The 22,968-nt window shown below is 45.2% G+C and overlaps 1 protein-coding gene across 1 annotated transcript; it reads right to left on the reverse strand.

Moving 5' to 3' along the window:
* Positions 1 to 544: 544 nt before the first annotated feature.
* Positions 545 to 20,311, reverse strand: UGT8 (UDP glycosyltransferase 8). The gene is made up of 5 exons (XM_062494023.1): positions 19,490 to 20,311; positions 6,234 to 6,376; positions 4,675 to 4,751; positions 3,320 to 3,539; positions 545 to 2,376 (listed from the first exon to the last, which is right to left on the reverse strand). Exons 1-5 carry the CDS (start codon positions 20,309 to 20,311, stop codon positions 2,013 to 2,015), a joined length of 1,626 nt encoding a protein of 541 aa, XP_062350007.1. The 3' UTR covers positions 545 to 2,012.
* Between the last annotated feature and the right edge of the window lie 2,657 nt (positions 20,312 to 22,968).

Raw genomic sequence — 22,968 nt, forward strand, 5'->3', positions numbered from 1 at the left:
ACCAGCATGCAGTTGAACAAAAATATACTCTCAACAACAGAATTTCTCTATTAAATCCATGTTTATTGCTTAAGTTTTATCACAGTGGAGATTAAATTATGCTTAATCATCCGGTCAGTGCTTTTGTACCTTCTTTAATGCCAAAAAACCCCCACACTTTAAACTAAGTCATTCATACACTCGAAGTCTCCTCACCATCCCACCATTCATCGCCTCTGTGTGCTCCTGTAGTTGCCACGGGCTGCGAGATTGTAAAAAGGTATGACTAAGAGGCTTATATTCATAATACCATTTTTTTCTTCAAGTATTCAGAGAGCAGCACGAGTAGCTGCCCTGCGTATTAGAAACGTATCTGCACTGTTACTTATTGCTGTAGGACCGAGGCTCCTGATGGAATGGTGATGGAATATCACATCACTGTGTATGAAGATGAGCTCAGCACCCCGCCATCATCCCAACTCCTCCCAGGTTAGTGAGCATCACAAGGCAAAATGGGCCTCCCTCCTTTCTCTTCCAGCCACGGCACCTCCGACCACAAATAAATAAAACCGTACACTCACAACGTGTGTAGTGCAAACTCCAAGTAAACAGAATGACATGGAAATAAAACTTCATAGTTGCCAACTTTGGTTCAAGCAGGGCAGCAACGATTCCACGCCCGGCATTCCCGCCCTCGGAGCACACACCGCCGCCAGCGTCCCGTGTCAGCGACAATGATTGAAGGAGATGGTTGGAGGCAGGGGGACACAGGGCCACCTCTGCACTCCAGGTGGCCAGGACTCACCCCACACATCCACCAGCCCCGGGCAGGACGGCCAGAGACCGCCCGCAGCGCGGAATTCCTATTGGCAACTAGGCGGAACATGGATTGCGTGGCCCAGACTAATAGAAGGTAATATTTGTTTTGCTTTCTTTTTTTTTTTTCAGATACAACCATTGAAAGAACATCTACAACACTGCGATTCAGAAAGAACTTAATGAGAATTAACAGGAAAGACATTCAACTGTGGGGGTATGGGGGGAGCGCTGTGTGGGGGCTGTTCCCTTGAAACAAACCCCAAGGAGTGGTTCGAGTCTGCACAGCTCTGGGCCATAACAAAACCTTCAGCACTAAGCACAGGGCTAGGTTTTTATGAGTTCTCTTACTTTGCTGCTGTTGTTTCGCTCGTTTTTTCTTAATTATGAAAATCTACTTCCCACACAGCTGTATTTGGATCTGAAATAAGACTCCCTAATGTTTTCGTGACATAAATTCTGTAATGCAGAGAAATGTGACAAATAAAATTTTGTCTCAGTTAAAGTTAGGACACACTGTAGACTTACTCAGAACCCTTGTCTCCAAAGTACTGGTAGCGAGCAGAAGAGTCATGCAGCTTTATCAGTAAAACGAGTACATATTTTTGCCTTTTTTCTTCAGTGCTCATTAAGATTATTTCTTTTTTTTTTTTTGTTTTAACATCTGTCTTCTCAGTCCACAACTTGCTATTTCTTGCATAACGACTGGGGGAAATAATTTGTGTTTTAGACAGCATTCTTACACAACAGATTGAACCTTCCACAAAGGAAACACAGAACTAGCACTATAGAGTTCTCTCAGCTAAAAGGATGGAGATATTAAAATAATTAAAAAAATAATAAGAGAACACTTCAGCAAATAAAAAGAAACCTCTCGTCATTTGGGACACACACACTGAGCTTTTAAAAGCTGAAAATTCATAAATACGGTCATCGTATAGAACTTTAGAGAATTAAGGCTTCTAAAAACTTCAGTGCCAAAATAACCTCTCTGCATCAGTATTAAGAATAAAATATTTTCCATTTTAGGTTGTGCTTGCCTTTTTTTTTTTTTAAAGACTTCTCTTAGTTCCATAGAGTTTTGTCACATAATATTACATACTGAAGGGGAGTGTTAGAACTGCTTATTGAGGTTTTAAGTAGTTGTTAGACTAAGTTACAGCGATAAAATTCGATTACTGATCTGATTCATTACTACTTTACATGGGGCTGTTGGCTCATTTCACCTTTTTTTCATGCTTAATGTGGCCATTTCTTCTATATTTGCCATTGGGGATCCCGTTCTGGTAGTGTCCATTAACAGCGCTATGTTTGTCACTGGACCAGAGATGCTTGCTCTGCTTGCAGATGACCTTTGCCATCCTGGCCAGAACACAGTAAAGTAAGGCAGCACCCACCAGCAGGACCAAGGCAATATCCAGTAGGAAGTACTGAAAGAGGGAGATGCTGTAAACAGCAGCACGCAGATGCTGGGCTCCGTTGTGGCGCAGGATGTAACTGATCCAGTACACAGTCCGGTTCACCGGGTGTCCGGGCTGGTCCTTGTGGATCTCCGACAGCCTCTGCGCCCGCTGCCGGTAGCTGGGGGAGGAAAGCAGACAAGGAAGAAAGGAAAAGCTGTCATCTCACAGCATTGTGCAACTCAATTACCACAGAAACGCACAAGAGCGTGAACCCCGGGGTTGATTTTGCAATAAACCATTTCCACCCGGGTCTGGAGTTTCACCCAAAACTTTAGGTTTTTCACCCCGGCAGCTGATGCTGACAAATTCTTGCACCCCTGTCTGCAGGGTTGACAGGTTATTTACACAGGACTCGCCTCTCTACACCAAGGATAATTGCACAAGGGGAAGGTGACGCAACTGATGTTATCGAGGTCACGATCAACATTCCCCCTCTCTGTCACAGCAATCTCCTTTCCCAGAAAGACTCAACTCCCATGCAAGCAAGAAGCATCAACAGCATCACACTCCAAAATCAGGGTTAGCCCAACACAGTATACTGCCAGCTAACCCTTCACTACTTCTCATCTGGATATGAGAGGTATTGTGAGCCGGAACAGGAGAGTGAGATCTTGCATACTATTTTTTATAATGCAATCACAGAACTTAGAGTCACTCATTCTGAATACCCCCTATTTTAGCTACAACCCAAACCATGCACATGTATCTGGCTCCAGGCCCTGCAAGCAGCACTACAGCCAGGCTGCTCATGGGGAGTCATCAAGACAGACACAAAGGGACCCTCGTCTGCAACACGGAGTGAGTCAGGACAGGTTTGTTTCCATAACCTCTGTGCCCTCCGCATGGCAACTGCTACCAAGAGCAAATGAGACAACTGAGTTTTGGTGCTGAGCAACGAGCCCATCACCCACACAGAAACCTCAGATGTTGGGTAATCTTGGGCAATGGGACAAACACTCAGACCTGCCTCAACCGTGCACACAAAAGACAATGCGGGGCTGTTACCACTGCACAAAGGTTTCATACCCATATTCACGTACAAACAGTCGCTCATTCCGTACCTGGGGTCATTAATAACTTTCACTAGAGCTTCGTACAGTTCACCCTCAGTCATGGTCTTCCAGTTGAGCAGTATTCCCATCCCTTTGGCCTGCACACGGGTCATGGTATCGTAATGGTCTCCAAAGAGGGGAATACCCACCACTGGGACCCCGTGGTACATGGTTTCAAAAATGCTGTTCAAGCCTCCGTGACTGAGGAAAGCTTTAATGTTAGAGTGACCTGGAACCACAAGAGGTATGAAAGTTATCAAACACACTTCTGACTCCTCTACATTAAGCTATTGAAGCACCTGGGTCTGACAAATTTACCACCGTGTTCCTATGACTGCAACTCAGGCAGGGAAAAATTACTGCAGCTTGTTCTGAAGTTCTACCTAAACCCACTCTGTTGAAATTCCTCATACATTAAATCCTTTCCTTATACACAGGGAGAGAGAGAGCAGCCAAAGCAAAGAAAACTCTCATGTGTAGGAGTCACGTAAAATGATTAATGGAGTAATTAATACGCATTGCCTACTCCCGAGGAGCTGCAGGTGGGGACTCCAGCAGGTTCAGCAGTACAGGGGAGCAAGGGGGAGCACGCTCTTGTAGGGAATATAACTTTTTAAAATGGGAGGATAACTGATGTCACACTCTCCCAAAAGCTTCACATGCTTTACTTGAGGTTAGCAAGACCTGACAACCACAGCAAGAGCCTCACGCGATGGAAAAAGCAGCCTGCCTCAGAGCAATCCAGTAACCAAAACAAAACTACCTGCTTTAGGCAGATAACTATCTGCCTAACCACTAAGTTATGGGAAATTCTCCAGCTCACATGCACACTGATGCTTAATGCACTCATCAGCTCCCATCGGAGCTGTTCTGGGAGCACACAAACATCCAGGTCTCCCAGAAGTAGTCAAATACTCTGTGTCCTCTCAGATATGCTAAGTGCTCAGGTACCCTTCGAAAGGGAAGAAAAACTAAAAACCAAGTTTCTTTTCTCCCAGAGAACCTGAAGCACCCCAGTTCAACAGAAAGGCTATCAGCTTCTGTATTGGCAAATATCTGCCCAACTGCCTCGTATTTATAAACCAGTATTTACAGACTCCTAAAACTTATTCTGATGCTCAGTTTCATTACTCCTCCATGAACAGTATTAGAACTTAGGGAAACCATGAAATTTGTATCCGGAAAAGACAACAGAGAGGTGCTCAACTGTCCCTTCAGATCCTAATTTGATCTCCTTGCTCCGTAACTGGCATGACAGAAATTATCCTGTCTTTATAATAACTGCTAATTCAGTGGAGCATTTATGAAAGAACAAACTGAACTCAAGTGAGAACAAGCAACAAATAATGGAAACAGATACTCACCAAGGAGGTCATTTTGTGGTAACCATTCGATCAGCTTGGTATTGTTGCCCAAATTCCTTGGTTTGTTTCCTGAAAACCTAAACCAGTAATATCAAATGCAAACAGTTATCAAACCCTCCAAAGTAACTGCTAAAAGCTTGAGCTGTTTTGTTCATTAGAGAGGACTGGAACTGCAACTTCAGGAAGCATCAGGTCCACATGCACGATTAATCGAGACATACATCTTGGCAATTGGCTTGTACTGCTCCATGTCAAAAAAGCCTAAATTATTTATGCTAAGTTATACAAAAGCAACTAACTCCATTGCTGGTTTGTTCTTCCTAGCCAGAAGGGCATAAAAAAAACTAAAAAAACCCTTTGATTTAGCATCGTGACATTAAGACTGCCAAACAGTACTCACCACTTTTCTGTCCAACATACAGGTCCATGATCTGAGGAACAAAACCAAACCCCAGACGCCCAAAAAACTCCCAAGTTACATTTAACTGGTGGGTAAACACCAAAATTTTTACAGAAGGCCTTAAATAAAATGGTTGGATTGGCATTGATGTATCCTCAAGAAAAATCCTCTTGATTTTTTTACAACAAAAAGGGGATGCTTCCTAAAGGAGCATATTCCAGGGAAGACACAATAAAAGGACAGAAGAAAAGCAGTAAGATAAAGTGGCATCATTAATTAGAAACCAAGCAGTGTTGTGGGATTTAGAAGGAAACAGTGGCTCTAGCCAAAACAGCTGATATTACCTTTACTACCACAGATTCTGTGCCATAGCCTAAAAATCACCATTTTTCCTGCTCATTAGTGGGATTTGATTCTTGAACTACACAGCAGCAGCAGCAAGGGCATTCCCCAAAATATTGTGGGCAACAGGCCACCAAAACTGTTACTACAACTCCTAGAGTGTGGCAGGGTTGTGAGACATCCACACAAGGTGTAAAGACACTGATCATGTGAATAAATTGGTTCACATCAACTCCACCAAATTGTATCAGCAAGGCTTGAGACAAAGCAGAGCTGACTAAATAGCTCTTAGATTTTTACAGGGAGATGTGAGCACCACTCAAGATGTTTTCAGACCTAAGAATGCTTCTTACTGATGGAGACACCTGAAAATTTCTATTCCTTCAGTTTCTCACATAAGAGCAAGGGGCAAAATAAACAATCAAAGCCTGTGTTTACACATAAAAGAGGAAAAGGGGCCTAGAAGAGCAAGGGAATGAGAAGAAGGAAGGAGAGGCTTCTCATCATCAGGATCAATTTTTGAGCCCTGGGGTACTTCCTCCATCAAAAATAGCGGCAGTATATCCCAAATGTTACAATCTCAGCTTGTTTTCACTGTCTCCAGTCTTTTCAAGGATACAAACACATACTTTATTCTGCCACAGCAAATCACTGCTTCTCCTTATTACCAAGATACTGCAGTATTTCTGTGCCAAGTGTTCCTCACGAGCGCCACATCACCTGTGCCACCCAGGCTGTCTCAACTCCAGCTGCCGCAACTCCAGCGGAAACCAAGCACGCTCCAAACCACCCCAAGTGCCTCCCACACTGCCCTCACCTCCAGATAACCCTCTGGGGCAGCCTCGCCAGGGCTTGCGCCAACTTATTGGCGATGTCTTCCGACAGGTACTTCACTCCAGCGCCGAAGGAGACGAGGACAAAGCCGTTCTCGTGAGCGCCGCTCACCCACGCCTGGAGATCCTGCGGAAAGCAAAGTTCACACTGAAGCTGCAGAGGCAAAGCACAGCCACACTAAGCCAACGTGGCTTTAGCAAAGAGCACTGGTTGGTGCCTTTGTGGCTTCAGAAGCCAAGTTTGACAAACGCCGAACCTTCTAGGAGTCACGGAGAACAATGGCTCACGATTCGGAATCCAGGGCAGAGGTCACCAACAGCAAAACCCTTCTGAGTTTGTTTTAGCTTTAGTATTAACCACCAGCAGCTTAAGACAATTTGTCCCTCCTTACCTGATCAGTTGACGCACATTCACAAGCTAGCAGGCTGCATTTTAACTCAGAACATAAACAGAGCCATCTCATAGTATCAGCTTGGAAACCCTGCACAGAAGTGTGAATGAAGCCTGGGACTCAGCTGTGTCATATCCAGCCTTTAGCTAAGTGGGAGTGCTTCAAAAGCCTTGCTTTGCTTTCATTTATATAAAAGGAATAAACACAACTTAATGACAGAGCTTGTAAAGACACTGTCAGTTTCTACTGCTAGAATAAAGAGAACACAGTCTTTACTCCTTAAAGCACAGATTTAAACGCCGTGTTTTAGCTAACAAAAATGTTAGCAGTGGAAACAAACAAAAAAATCCTACCACTGACAGATCAGCCACAAGAAGCTTATCTTCTGTTTCACAGGATATGGTTTAATTCCAGGCTTGTCAAGTTTACCAGTGCAGCAATAGGAAACAAGCAAAGAGCCAACGAAGAGCCCTGCTCACAAAGTGCCTCTTGTCCTGGTCACAAACAGGAGGGCAGACAGTAACAGAGTAACGCCGTGCTATCCCATTCAAGCACAACACCCAGCACACTGCACTGGGGGTTGTGCACTGCTCTCCGCTGCAAAGCAAAAAACATTCCATTTTCTTTAAAATCCACAGTTTCTTCCTTTCCAATGCATTCTTTTTCCTTTTTTTTTGTTCATGTGAGAGGAAAGGGAGAAGGCAAAGGAGGGGAAGTGGCTCTGACCTGCCTTGAAGCTGAATCATATATTAGGGGCTGAACTTCTGACACCAAAGTTTCCAAGTGCTTTTGTGATTTATTTAAAGCTCGTCCTTGAATCTTACTTCAGGACCTAAGGCATACTGCAAATGTCATTATACTGTAGCGCTTCAACTGGTTACATCTTCAAGTTCTTCCCATCAGCTGTTTAAAGCTCAAGTGAGAAGAATTTTTTGTGGGCTCTAGGACAAACCATTCTGCAAAGCCCAATACTCACAGGCCCTGGTCTTCACAGGGCAGTCACACAGCCAGAGGGGGAGATTACTGGATGTTTCCAGAGTGCCTTCTTGAAGACACCTGCCTGACAGAGGCGCTCAGCAAGCCACAAACAAGGTGTTGGTGCTGGCTCTCAAACATAGCAACATGGCAGATCATGGGATGCAAAGGTCAGGGCAGCCTTGCCTGCAGTTACCCTGAAATGGAATTCAAGACACTTGAAGGCAACATAGCAGATGACAGCAGCATCTCCTGGGCTTCAAGAAAACCACCTCCAGCCTCTTGAGAGACCTGGAACAATCCCACAAGATACAGACCTAGAAAGACAGGCTTGGGAGAACATGTTCCAGCACCACTTCCTCCAAGCTCAAGCATGATCCATGCTGATGAGCAGGAATCCAGCAAAGGTGGCATGAAGACAAACAAAGAGGTTAAAAAAAAAAAAAAAAAGAAAAAAAAAAAAAGCAACACACTTGAGTCAGAAACAGGGACAGGTGGAATATCCAGACACTACTTGAGTTGGCAGGGATAGGGTTTGGAAAGCCAAAGCTGAACAGGACAAGGAACCTGGTGTCAAAGTTCAAGGTGCTTCCTGCTTTGTTCATTTTAGCCTTAACTGGTTGGGTCTTCAGCAATGCCAGGTCCGTCACACCAAATGGAAAGTCAAAATAAACTGCACGTAGACTACCTATACAGGGCCCAATAGAAGGCACCCAAAAGCGCCAGGTATCTGCAAACTGGGGGGGAAACAGGATAAATATCAAGTACCACTTGCATTTTCATAGAGGAAAAAGTCACAGAGTGGTCTACTCAGCCTCAGTTTGATCCCTGGAAAGCGACAGAGAATAATCCTGGGTCATCCTGGCATCAGAAGGTCCTACCTGAGACTAGCTCCCCTTGGCCAGACACATGACTGGTGCTGCTGGAGATGAGCCTGCTCTAGCTGAGAACTGGCTCCCAATGCCACGGCTCCTCTGTGCCTAATGAGAGTCTGGGACGCTTCACAGATCGGATGTTTTCACACGCTGACAATTACACTTCATTATAGAAGCACAGAGGAGGTACAAATATTTCCCTGTGAAGGAACTTCTAAAAGAGCATTCAAAACATCTGGACGTATGGTAATAAACAGCAGCTAAGTCCTTAAAATTTTGCAGAGAGGAATAATAACTTTTTAAAAAAAGGAAGTTGACTCTGTCACCTACAGACTTGAGCATTTTGTTGCAGAACAGGCAAGCAACCTGCCCTGTGTTATGGTGCTTTCATAGCCAAGCCTCTGTAATCCTCCCCTTTAAAGGTAATCTCACTGCTTCAGTGGAAGACAACATGGACAAAGATGCAGTTCAAGTCTTGACAGGCAAGACAAGATCCTACCATCAAAGCTGAAAGCATGGCATTTGCTCGTCATATTAAATGGGATTACATAAAAGCCCTGGAAAATAAAATAGGTTGTATCAACAGAACCTTAATATCAAGACCAGAGCTGGATGATACCGGGCCAAAGCAGAAGCAGAGGAACCTGATGATGTCCTTTGAGTTTCTTTTAGCATGCTAATTAGGAAGAATGCAATTAATTCCTCAGGGTCAAAACTGCCCAGTGCCAGCCTCAGCAAGACCCAGAGTCTGATCTCAGCTTGCTGTATTTTGACATCAGGTCAAAAGTTCCTTCCTAGCCCAGATTTTACTTCCGCTTTCCATGGTGCTGTCAGCAAGAAGGATCACCTACCTGCCCTCTGACCTGCAGCCCTTTTCCAACCTGCTCACCCAGACAGGTGCTGGACACCACCACTGTGCACAGGCGGCAGAAAACCAACTACAGATTTGTCAGGACCAGGCTTCTTCTTGCAAACATCTGTCACTGGTGGCATAACACAGCCTTGATTGAATGGGATCACTGCAAATGTAGGGAGCTGGGTAAAATCTAGGCAGGGGAAAACAGGGAACTTACACTGAATCCTCTTACAGCTCCCCGAGTCTGACCTGGTTGAGTCCATTTTTCTCAGGTTCCTTGAACTTATTATAATTATTTCTGTGACAGTCTCTTTGCACAGAATTTCTAAGTCTAAGATGAACTGAAATTCAATCCATGTGAGGGCATTCCTAGGCCTTTGGTTTTAAGACACACCTGAATGTCCTGGTGCAATCAGCCAGGCCATGGCATAAAGCCATAGCATTTTCTGTATTTTGCCTGTTCTTTGTGTAGTATACAAGGTGTAGCTGTATGAAGAGCAGATAAAGAGGAAGCTGTGCTCTTGGCACATTCTCTGGAAGGGACTGAGTACTTCAGCACTACGACAATGGATGTCATTTAATTTGTTCATCTTACACTCCTAATGTTTACAAAAGAGAATCTGCAAGCAACGCTCACAGAACCTGAACACTGGAAAAGCACACACCGATGCCACAGAACAATTTTGTCTGCCTACAGTTTCAGCAGCCTTCCATGACCTTCCTACCTTCCCACTCTAGGGCTATATTAGCCCTAGCATCCCCACAGAACCCTCGAGGAACCTAAAAAAAAAAAAAAAAAAACCACCAAAAAAAACCTCCAAACCTTGGAGCTTCACCACCCAAGTTCATCCCCCATGAATTCACCCCTTTCTTCCCCTTAAATCCACTTACACTTTTGACCTCCAGCACATTCTGCCCCAGCCCTGCATGAAAAGGCACTTAGTCAGGATGAGTCATTAGAGCTGCCCTCTTTAAAATCAGCACTCCCTGACCAGGCAGCACTTCACAGACCCTGGCTGGCACCACAGCCACCTCCTTCTGTCCACTGCAAGGGATTTGCAGGTTTCTGGTAAACTCAGGATGATTTTAGGAAAAGCAAAGGACCATTCTGGAGGAAAATACCCTAAAGGAAAAATATCAGGGGAGGGTGTTTCTTACATGATGAGCTGCTTTGAGCCTTCCTCAAGTTCTAGTTTAAACTTGAACTGAGCACAGAATTGAGAAGTGAATGCAAACTTGTGGTACCCATCATGAGGACACGCATTTCTTTAAATGGGTCTTTCAATGACTGGAAGACAACATCTAACCCTCTCCCTCAGCCCCAAATAGAAGTAATTTTCAGGTTTTCTTTAAATCCAGGCAAGGGCTTTTCTGTCTACAGCCAAGAGACAACATGGCCTTGTTGATGCTACATTGCCAACCTGACAAACCTAGCAGTGACTCAGAAATGGGGATCTGGCTTTTCCCTTCAAAACAAGCAATCAAACCTTAAGGGATTATAACCCCTAAACCTCAATCAAGTTGACAAAGCAAAACCTGCAGCAGAAATTCTAACCAAGAATCAGAACACACTCAGAGCTTGCGTACATCACGTCCCTTAAACGTGTAGGCCTAGCAAGTCTAATACACCATATTCTGAACTCAACTGGGAGCTACATTTCCCAGCTCAATTTCGTTTCACCCACTTACGGCTTGATACACATGCACAACACCGGATCACCTAATACACATATTATAGCCAGTTCAAATTTTCACTTAAATGGTTTAAAAATAATAATGCAAATACCACTCAATACCTATATTAAATACCATTTCCATAGAAGTTGTTTTTAAAACGAATAAAAAGTGCGCACTAAAGCACAGAAAAATTAAGGATCTCCACTTAGAGCACTGTGCCCAACCCTGTCGGGTCTCTGCTTGTTTCTGTGCAAGTTCCGTGCAAATGCATGTCCTTTGGAAGAAATAGTACAGGATTCTGTGCTCACATAGGGAGAAGAAGCACTTATTGATCTGTGCTGTACTATAGGAGCGAGGAGGGAGGAATAAAGAAATAAAATCCATCTTTTGACCCATGTGAGACAGGAATGCTATTGTGCCAGCCCCACTGTGTGGGCTTTGTTCTGCCTGGTTTTCTGATTAGCCATTCTCTGCAGGCCCGGGTGCTGAACACACAGCTGTGAGCAGGCAGTGAGGGCCCAGCTGGCAGTAACCAGCGGTGCCTAATACTGAGCTTTGTTTCACATAAACAAAGTGCACAAATACAAACATAACCCGGCGCAATATCCGAAGCTTCCCCTGCTCAGCTGCTCCATTCAAATGTGCAATAGCACAAACGCCTGTTCTTCGGGTATGGTTGCAAACCACCCTTACCCCAAGGCACAGCACAGGCATCCTATGCAACTTCTCCTACAAAACGCTGCTTGCTTAGAGTGGACATAACGAGATCAACTTTAACAGAAGAAGCCACATTAAGCCATCTTCAGAAAGGAGATTGTCACTGATAAACAGAGGTAAAACCATTATTTTTCTGCGTGTCCAAACTTGCCTGCCATCCTCTCAATAGCACTTCTCTGATGTGACATATTGAAATCCTGTATTAATACATTTTTATTTCAGATTTTACTAACACAACACATCCAAAACAGGTGACCTAAGGTCACACAGGCGCCCTTATGCAACCTTCACTATCACAAAACAAACAGGATCGTATCATACAACCTGAAAGTAATAAAAAACCCAGAATTTCACAGCAAAATCACAGTAACTACCACTCCAGGCAAAGTAAGCTCTTTGTATTTACTTGCCATGAATTTTTAAGTCAGTCTAGAACCAAAAATAGGAGTTTTCATTTGCTCGGAGCAGCAAAGGACATGGAACACAGGAGGCAGAGGATGGAGCCAGCCTCCCTGACTCCACACCCCCAGCTTCTCCTGCTGGCTCTGCATCACCCAGCGCCTTGGTCACACCCCCAAGGTTGCTTTCCACTGACTGAATTCCTGCCTTTTCAAAGCCGTGCCCATCAGGCAAAAGCGATTCTCTCGTTTTACCACGACTTGCTCCTTTCCATATCATCCGTCTTAATTAAGTTCCTTTTCAATTAAGAGCAGACACGCAGCTCCCAATGAGGCCAGGAGCCTCCCGAGCCCCCACTTCCCTCTGCATTAATAGAAAGTTAATCCCTCTCTTCCCTGGGCTTTATTTATGAGACCTACCATACAAAAAGAGCATGCAGTTAACATTCACACAATTTCTCCATAATTTGTCATGCACACTGACACAGACTAAGTTAACTCCAAAAGCAATTCCTCGTGCCCACTAAACAATCAATCATACTCGGACTGGACTAAATCCCTGCTTTCTTGCTGGCTAAGAAGAAAAACTGGCTACTAGTTGGGAAACAAGCTCTGAAGATCTGAACTATTTCCCTGCAGAACCCCAAGCAGTACTAACAACAGTCACCACATATTAATGTAACAAGGCTGTGAAGTTATTCAATATTGGACACTGATTCAGCCCTGCTGAAATACAGACAACTTTTCCCTTCCACGTTTCTCACTAATTATTTGCTGTTTATAAATGTACACACACTGTCTGCCTTCTCCCAAACACACAGGGTATAAAAAAAAAAGGCTTACAACGCTTTCCTGTGCCTAAAATGTTGTATATTTTCTTTACTGTGTTTTCCCATTTAGCATCCACCAGGGACAGAGAGCTTAAGTCCATTAAACTCAAAAGAGGGAGAAAATTGCCAGTCACAAGCAGAGCAAGGACACGCAGTCCCCAAGGCTCTGCTCCCGTACCTGAGCCCCCTCTAGAGCCGCAGGCGTATCCAGTGCAGCTCCAGGAACGCGCTCTATCCACAGCCAGAGGTCAAACAGCAAAGTGCCGCGCAAGGACTTCCCTGATGCAAAAATCCATTACTCACCAGACCTCTGGCAAGCACCCTGGGAAAGAGCAACCTTGCTTTCCAAATGAATGGGAGGAGTGGAAAACGAGGCGCTTGCCCTTCAGGAGAGGTTATTAAAATGACTGCAGAGAGGAGCGGGCGCAGCACAGGGATCCTCAGACGCCGGGCTCCACTTAAAAACCCTGCCGGCATTACCCCACAGGCAACACTGTGTTAAAAAATAGCCAAAAAACCACCTGCCTAAGCATGAACTTGCAAGCACGCACAGAAAAGTTGATGATTATCAAACGGCAATGCAAACCAAGGTTTTACCAACCTCCTCAGTTGCTCTATATGGGGCCAAAAACACTAGAGGAGTTAAGAAAAAGCAGAATGAAGTACGGAGACTGTTTTTACTTAGTTTGTCTACAGAACATGAATTCAAACTAAATTGCTGATAACAGTTAAGAAAATCAACAAGAACCTACATTTGAGATACAGACCTCTGTGCTGCAGGATAGTGACATACACCCCTGCTGTAAAACCACATGATAATCTCATTTAGGTGGGAAATCTTGTCTATTATGGTTCTAGTATGACACCAAAGCTCTGTGGATGGCAGCAGATAGAATTCTAACCTGCAGCATTAAACCCTTCACCCTAATAATTGCAATTTCCTCTCCATTTTCCTCTTGAGATAAAAGAGCTTTTCTTTCTTCCTGGGGTTTACCTCCTCCCTCCTCCTTTTTTACACATTTACAAATACATGTAAAGCGTATATACCCACATACACAATACCCAAGGTTTTTTTTTTATCGTATTTATATAAAGAGGCCATCAGTCACCACTGTTTCTTTGCAAAGCCTAATATCAATCAGCTTGCTTGTGAGCCTGTGTAAGACTCGCATCCTTCATCCAGACTGCCCTTGGGTCAGGGTGAGCAGCAGAACACACTGCCAGCAGAACTCCCCCCTTGAACAGCCTGGGAATGGTCACGATGACTTCTCGCAAAGCCCTTGCTGGAGACACCTTATCCCCCTAAGCAAGGTATTAGCCATAAACAAATTATCCACTTCACCTTGAAGCAACTAAGAAATCTGAAAAGCTGTCTTGATTAAAGATACTTTTTTCAAGTCAGTAGTATTAACAATTCGGGTTGCTACTCCCAACTGTCCAGTTTCGAGCACACCCCAACTTCCCAAATTAGAGGAATAGAGTACAAAAACTCAGAGGTGCTCCAAAAACGCCAAGAAGAAAGAACGCTCTTAGAAATAAATCCCCAGCTTCTTTTTTATGTTACAAATGGGAAAAATATGGGAAAAGCACTCTCTCATTATTTGTCCTCTGCGGAGGTCATTGCTCAAAATTTGCAAGAGGCACTTGGTTCAATCACTTCACGTTACCAAAATGACTAAACCTTGTTTATTTGTTTGTTTCTAGGTGAGCGTGATAAATCAGAACACTCAAACCCACAAAGCCAGTTAACAGCTTATTAAAGTGTTGGGGTTTTTTTAATGTGAATAAAAATATCAAAGTTAACTGCTCTTGCTTTTAGCATTCTGATTTCATCATCTGACCTAGCCAACACCTAAGGTCTGGAACTTCGGTTGTCCATTCCCAATACAAACCACAGCTGGAATTCAACCAAGAACCAGCCTGGACTGTAATCCACGAAGCAAGTAAACCTTCCCTCTGATGGAGAGCACAGGCTTGCTGGAGGTGGGGTGCTCCTTCGTCAGCTCATGGGATGCCTGCTCTGTCTGGCACGTGTACCTGCAAGACCTGCCTTCCTCCCAGGTTGAACTGGAGACATTTAACCAAGCTCCAAAATCATCCCTGCGTCCTTTTCCCCGTGTCTTGTGCTACACAGACAGATGCTGAGTCACATTTCCTCCCAAATTTAAAATACAGCAGTACAGCAGAACAGACATGGTTCACCAACCCAGTCCTACGGGAGCAGCCAAGTTTTAGCAATGTAGGTACCTGGAGAGCTCACATACAACACTACGCGGTGGATCAAAATATCAAATTCCGGGGTGGATAAGAAACTTTTAAATATATTTCAGAACCAAAAAATACATTATCAGTTCAGATTTTACACAGTGCTGCATCATCATCATCCTCAAAAGACTCTTTGCCTCCCTAGCTGCCAATCACAAGCATTTTGGAAAAGCTCTAGAATTGCTTCACATCACCCAGAAATTTACTGTCTAAAGAGGTATGTAAGAACCATTCCCCAGACTTTAAAAATAATACTAAAATTATGGTGCTACACCATGCACAAAAACCTACTGCTACAGCCTGCAAGGGCATACAGATGCATCCTTGAATCTGAAAGGAGAAAAGCCAGGTTTAAGGAGTAAAACAGCTCTTGGTTCTTCCACCTCTTCCTCAGGATAAACATTGGTATCAGCTAGCACACCTAGCAAACATTGTACCATCAGCAAGGCTCAGAGAAGAAAACCAACGCACAACAAAAAACATCCCACCAAAATACTTTTTAGTGAAGGTATTTCAAAGCCACCAGTTTACTGCATAGACTTTGATCTGCATGGTATGGAGCTCAGACAGGAGATGGCCATGGAGGAGTGAGGAAGTTCCTGTCATCATCTGTTGACAGCTGTGGCTGTAAGGACAACTTATTACTCCAGAATGACAACACCCTATTCTGCAGCATACATTTATTTTATTCAGGGACTGAGTATTTCCCAAGGCAGCTGCTTGTAGCACCCCTCTGCTTCCTGCCCTGATTCAGGGATGTATTCTATCACACTGATTAATGCCTAGTACACATCAACCTGGTCACAAGGTAGGAATGCCAGAGCTGAGGTTTCCCCATTGCTGCTTAAAAGTGTGAGCCTTTAAAAAACCAGCTTCATTCAGATCCCTCTGGAGAAAAGAGTACTCAGGAAGAGGCAGAGGAGCCTGCAATTTTTCTAATGGCTAACAACAGTTATCTGGAAAACACCACCAGGGAACACCATACCCTCAATAGTTCAAGTCACTGGTGACCTTAAGGACTTGATATAACCAGTCCATCTCTAGCTTTTCACCTTTTAAGGCTAATCCCCCGTTGACACTGTCCTCTATACAACTCAACACACAGTTTTACGAATTAAGCACACAAACCCTGGACTCTGCACCCATCACCCAGAAACTCATAAAATTCCACGCGCACGTGGGTTTAAGTCACCTAAACCACCTCGTGCTCTTTCAGTGAGCAGCACAGCACACTTGGCACAAGAAGCACCGTCCAAACCCAGTTTAACCAGTGACCGTGTCACGCTGGCTCCCACAAACCACCCATGCAGAGCTTTGCAAAGCCACCAGCAGCCCTCCCACCAGGGCAGGGCAGAGCAGCAGGGAGGGCTCAGCTTCATCCCCCCGCAGCAGGGACGGGAAGGGGGGACGCTCCATCCCGGGCACTTGAGCCACCGCCCACATAGGTAATGCTGACCCGGCCATGCCGAGGAGGGAGCCGCAAGGCACCGCAGGGAGCCGGGAAGAGCGGTGACCTCCAAAGGACCCGCCGCTCTCCCCGCCGGCTCCCCCTCCTTGGCACGCCGGTCACTGCGACTTCCCGAGGGATACTGCGCCAAGCGCGGACCGACACCGGGCACTGCCTGGGAGGGACAGCAGGACGGAGGATCCGAGCCTTCCTGCCGAGGCACCGGGGCAAGCCGCAGCCCAAAGAGGCGCTCGCAGTTCCTGTGCCACGGCCGGGGGCTGCAGCGTTATGGCTACAGAGCTCAGCAGCAGCTCCAAACCATGCTTGACACGGGCTAAGCGCAGGATCAGCAGGGAGGACGGGCCCCAGGATGGAAGTATTAATGCAGATGGGACAGCAAAGCCGGGTCAGGTTATGTATTTACAGATATATATGCATATATATAATAAATAACATTAACGCAGGTGACCAGCTAAGCCGGGTCAGGCTTGTTTCCCCTCACACACACACTGTTAGAGGACATGAATATTCAGCACACACTGCTACATGCCACCTTTAAAGCTGTGCTTTTCTAGCTTTTCTTTCAAGAAGTTCAAGGAACAGGTGCAGAATCTGAGCAGCCACGGAACAGAGCCACTCCATTCCGTGAAAGAGCCACCCTGTAACACCTTAGAAGATGCTGACCTCCTCATTGACTGCTTAATTGTCATTATGTGCCTCTCATTTTTAACATGCTGCCTACAAACACAAAGCTAGAACTTTTAACTTATAGGCAGCCATTCCTACTAAGGCCAAACAAACTAATTGGTTATTTCTGCTGAGGAAGGAAAAAAAGAGAAAACCTGACAACACAGGGGTGCCACTACTGAGGTGCCCAGGCAGTCTAAGCAGGTATTGCAGACTTGAAAGAATAACCCCGATTTTTTTCCCCCCCAGCACTTCTGCAGCAGACCAGGCTACTTACAAGTCGTTTTGGTGAATTCAACACAGGAAAGACTTGTAACAACATCTTTAGTGGGCAAATTTTATCTACTGTGTCCAGCTACATGCTCGCTTTCCTAATGGTTGCCCACAGACAAGAAAATCACTTGAGAGAGGTGCTGAAGCATCACCAAGTCTAGCACAGCACAGAAACAGACTAGCTCTGCCTTTGGCTCACCTTAATGCACCAAACTAGAAACCGCAGGAAATAAATTAGCCAAGGCTGCTGCCTTAGAGATGCAGCAAGAGCACAGAACAGCCGCAGCACTCGCAGTTTTCATCTGCCAGGACAGAGGGTAAGTAATGAATTCCACCCAATTGTCCACAACACAAGCAAACACCAACTGACGGCCCAGATGTACACCACAGGGATAGGTGTAACAGCTCAGGCATGGACAAATTACAGGGTACAAGTGGAACATGCTCATTTGGCTCCTCTCTCACGTTCTATGAAAACTCATGTTTCAAACAACAAGAATGAATTGCCTGGTAAAACTGAACAGCAGGCAAACAATGTCTCAGCTCACAAATAATTATAGGTAGTTTCTTTCCCCAGCTGTACCAAATATTTGCCCCCTTTTACTTGACCTACAGGTCTGTTTCAAGGTCTCTGTCACTCCTGTTAGGCTGAACATCCAAAGACTCAAAACGGACAACGTTAATCTATTGCCTGAATTGATTACACAAACACATTTTATCTCTTATAGAAAAAGGAAATATCAATCTGGAAAACTAAGAAAAAACTCAATCCAACCAGCAAAGCTTTCCTGGAGGGAAAACGGGGATGAACATTTAGCCAAGGGGAGCTTCAGTCAGCTTTCTCAGGATACCTGACCCTTCCTCAACACCAACACGTTGCTGCACACATGACAAGAACCAGTTAGAAGCAGCACAGCTATGATCATCTCTGCTGACACCCTGGAGAACAGACAACAGCACTTGTCAAACAAAAAGCAAGGGCTGGAAGACCCGCTTTAAGAAGCCAATTGGTGATCACTGCAGGCCTACCTAGTCCTTTTTTATCATCCAGCCAAAAGCGTGATTAAAAATCACCTTCAAGTCAAGATTTATTTGTTTACAGACACAAAGAGAAGTCAAAGTGGTATGGTTTTCTGTGAGATTGTTCTGCCTGTCACTCACCACTGTATTGCTCAGCAGAGGTAGTCTTAGATATAACAGATCACTGAGGTAGTAAAACTTAATAATTAATCTGCGCATCCAGGATTTCTGGCGTCAGTCCAGTCACTACCACTGTTTCAGTCTGAAGTTCAGAACCTGATTTCCTGCACGTGCACAGGAAAAATTTGTATCTGAGCGCAGCTACAGTGCCATTTACGTCAACTCTTATCTCCATTTCTCACTTGGTACAGTCTCTTCATGCTCCTAGTCTCAGTCACTATCAAACCTAAGGGAGGCATAAAAACAAATACCATAAGGCACTAATACCATGAAGTCACCCAGCATAACCTATCAGCAGGCTTCTTTCAGCATAAACAGGATTTAACCATTCTCCTTCATGTTCATTTTAAACCATGTTCAGTTAAAAGCTACTGATGCGATTTCCAGGACAGAGCGCACCGTCTTTTACCTCTAGCGCAGCATTAAACAGCTCACTCAAAAGCAAAATACTCTCTGCACCCAAAAAAACCATTCATTTAGTTGACTTTTTGCAGCCAATTCAACAGCTCCTCTCACCACCACATCAAGTGACATCCAGGGAATATTTCACCAAGCAACAACAAAACCGGTCCCACCTGAAAACCGCCACTCATCACGTGAGGTGAAGCAGAAACCACAGAAATCACTGTAAAACTCAGCAAACCTTACTTCTGGCAGAGGGCTGGCCGGCTTCGTTAGGATTCCTCCCACATAAACAACGTTGGGTAGCGTAGGTCTCGGAAACTCCAGAGCAACATCAGTGCAAAGCATCCACAGGCTGGATCCATGGACCAAGTCATACATGGACCGTTCTGGAAGAACCTTGTGTTTCTGCATTATCCTTTCATATTTTGGCAGAACCAAAAAACTGACTCCAAATCTTGAAATAAGATAAACAACAGTATTTTTAATCCTCTCAAATAGGTTCATGTGATCTGTGAGCAGCGAGTTAAATTCTGGAACGTAGGACAGGGGAGCTGGAGCGCCCACTTCTGCTGGATACCAGAGGCCAGTGGAAAACACAGCGTATTTAACCCCTAAGAGATGGGCTATAACAAATCCACACATCTCATTGGGATCTACCAGGAGCAGGTCAAATTTTTCCTGTTTGAGGGCACGCATGAGGTTTCGGTTGCCAACGATCATGTCGCAGTTCTTGGAATAGTGGTCCAGGATATCGAAGAGCTCGAGGGCAGTCAGCCTCCCCGAGAAGATACTCCTCATCTTGGACTGGAGGAAATCATCCGAGGTGCTGCTGTTAAAGATCCCTGGGTAGCGCTGCAGTCTGTAGTGATTAGATGGAGGGATCTCCCTGCCCTCAGAGAGGAGAAACACTGTCTGGTGACCTTGGTCATGCAAGGCTGAGGCCAGAGTCTTGAAAATATAAAGATGGCTTTCAAACATAATTGGCGGCACAACAACGATTTTGGCAGCCCTCGCTATCCCGACAGCGCTCCACAGGAGAATGAAGGCCGGAGCGTACGGCTTCATAGCTGGAAGGACAAATAAGAGCATTACATCACAGACAACAGGACTCCATTCTGCAGCTTAATCCCACTGCCCTTTGCTTCGTGTGGTTATGAGCACTTCCACTGCAAGGTCTTGTCTGAGAGTTACCTACAGGGCTCAAGTTGTCCTCCTTCAAGCTGCAACTCTCTAGTCTGATTTCAGCATAACATTTTCTGGGGCTTTGTTTTCACATAAGCTAACAGGATAGAGAAGATAGGTCTTTTTTCCCTCCTAAAAGGGCATGCAAATTCATGCCATGTATTCCTTTCGTATCAATGCTGATGAGACCTAGAGGCGGAAATCAAGACATCGGGTACAAAGATGCTACCGCTGACTAAGAACCAACTTTGAGCTCCCAAAAATTACATTGTGCTTGCAAAAACAAGCATAATAACAGGAGTTCATACTGCACACATGAACACTGCAACTCCCACTGAAGCACTTTAACAGGCACTGACTTGATTCCGAACCTACTCGCATCAACACCTGAACACCCACTTGAACACCAGCTCTACCTATGCTGAAAAACCCTACTGCCATCCTAAATGCACAGTTCCTGACAGCAGCACACTGCCAGGGAAAGGGAAAATGCTTTTTTACACGTAGTTAGGTATTTTAAAATGCTGGACGCAGCAGAGGAAAGCCAAGTGCCTTATAAGCACAATGAGGACATGTCAACCTCCTCAGTCGCCATCACCCTCCTAGGACAGGGGAACGAGTACAAGCCAAACCAAACAATCTGCTCTTTGCTCGTGCCAAACCAACGCACGTGGAAGCCTGAGTCTGTTCCACTGTCCTTTATAACTAGGAAGAACAGATAACACTGCTACTCACTCCTTGCCATCTCCCTACGCTACGGTGATAAAACCCTCCTACAACAGACTGCTCAGGACTTCTTCTCAGTTCATGTTACAAGGGTTACCAGCTAACAAATACAGCATGATATATTTCATACAGCTATTTACAAATCACTTCATTCCTATACACCTACTAGGTAACAAGTCGAGGGGGTTTTTTGAGTTCCATTACTTGGTACTAAGTTTTCTGAAAGATGTCTCTTTCAGGTAGTCACAGACACCAGTTATGTCTCCCCTGAGCTTCTTTTTATCCAGGCCAAACACACTCAGCTCCCTCAGTTACTCCTCACAGGACCTGGTCTCCAGATCCTTCACCAGCTTCACTGCCCTTGTCAGGACGTACTCCAGCACCTCCACATTGTTCATGAGGTGAGGGGCCCAAAATTGGGCAGGGCACTCAAGGTGTGGTGTCCAAATGCCAAGTACAGAGGGAGAATCACTGCCCCGGCCCGTGCTCAGCTATCCTGAGCAGGACCTTGCTACAGGATAATGCTCCTCAGCTAAGAAAGGGGCTAGAAAAAGTAAACAAATACAGTTTGCCAGTGAAACATCCAAGTAAAACAATTAATCAGACCCAGAAAAATCCCATTATTGATTCCATCTCCCCATGCAAGAAGCATTCCCACGGTATTGAGTTACTGCTCCTGCCAACAAGAGCAATATTACAAAACTATGATAGGAGGTGCAGGACTGGCAAACTCACTTATGTTTCTATCAGCATCAGAAATCAAAGGTTACAGGAGCCTAAGGGCTCCTCATGATCCAACATGTTGCCACAGGCCAGCTCAGCTTCCATCTCCTCAGCCGAGGCCCAGAGCAGAACACAGAAGAGAATCCTTAGCCCTAAGGCCTATTTTCCAGGGCTGGGGCGACACACATCCCACCGAAAGCCATGGGAACTACAGCTATCGTTCCCTAGGACGTTGACAGTGTTTCCCCACTGCTTCCTCTTCCCCACACTAACCTGGCAGCCATGTTTTAAACGGGAATCACATGGGACATTTAACTCCTCGTGAAGGAATTGCAAATAGTAACATGAAAACCTGGCAATATAACTGAAACCATCTACCAAACATTATTTTTATCCTCTTGCAGTCTATCAGTGTCAAGAGATGACAACACACTTCCCTGGCAGCCTGTACCTTGTGCCATCTTCAGAACTGGTAAAACAATAATCACTTCTCAAAAAACTATTATGCAACTCCCCTTTTCAACATAAGCACCTTCCACAGGAGCTGGAAAATATAACTACAGGACCTGCCAAGCCATAGAGATATTAAATACATGATGTTATTAGAGAAACGCCGATTAAATGACATTTTTACTGGGAAGCATGGCATTGACCTTCTCTTGAACTTCTGGCAGGAACTTGCAGCCTCATCATTTCATGCCCCAGCCAGACAGAAGCAGGGAGCTCAGCTTTGAATTCAGCAGGAACAAGGGCAATAGGTAACAGCGTTCTGTAAGCCAATTAATCATGAGCCTAATTCCCATTTGGCAGACTGGGACCGGGAATAGGTGGGTGCCCGGTGCCATCAACACCCAACCACCCAAGCTCAGCTCCAGGCACTGTCCCAGACAATCCCCACTCCAACTGCCCCAGCAATGAGCTCCCCCAGCACAGCAGGTATTCCGACCAGGACAGACTTGCCTAATCCAGTGGCAATTTCTCACTCAGCTCATCTCCCAAAGCAGCAGGCAGCGCCCAGGCACAGAAGGCTCTACAAGGGTCAGGACAACTCCAAGGTGGTGCTCAGCTGGAAGCCAGCTAGTCACAACTAG

This window comes from Cinclus cinclus, chromosome 5 (genome assembly GCF_963662255.1).
Source record: "Cinclus cinclus chromosome 5, bCinCin1.1, whole genome shotgun sequence".
NCBI lineage: Eukaryota > Metazoa > Chordata > Aves > Passeriformes > Cinclidae > Cinclus > Cinclus cinclus.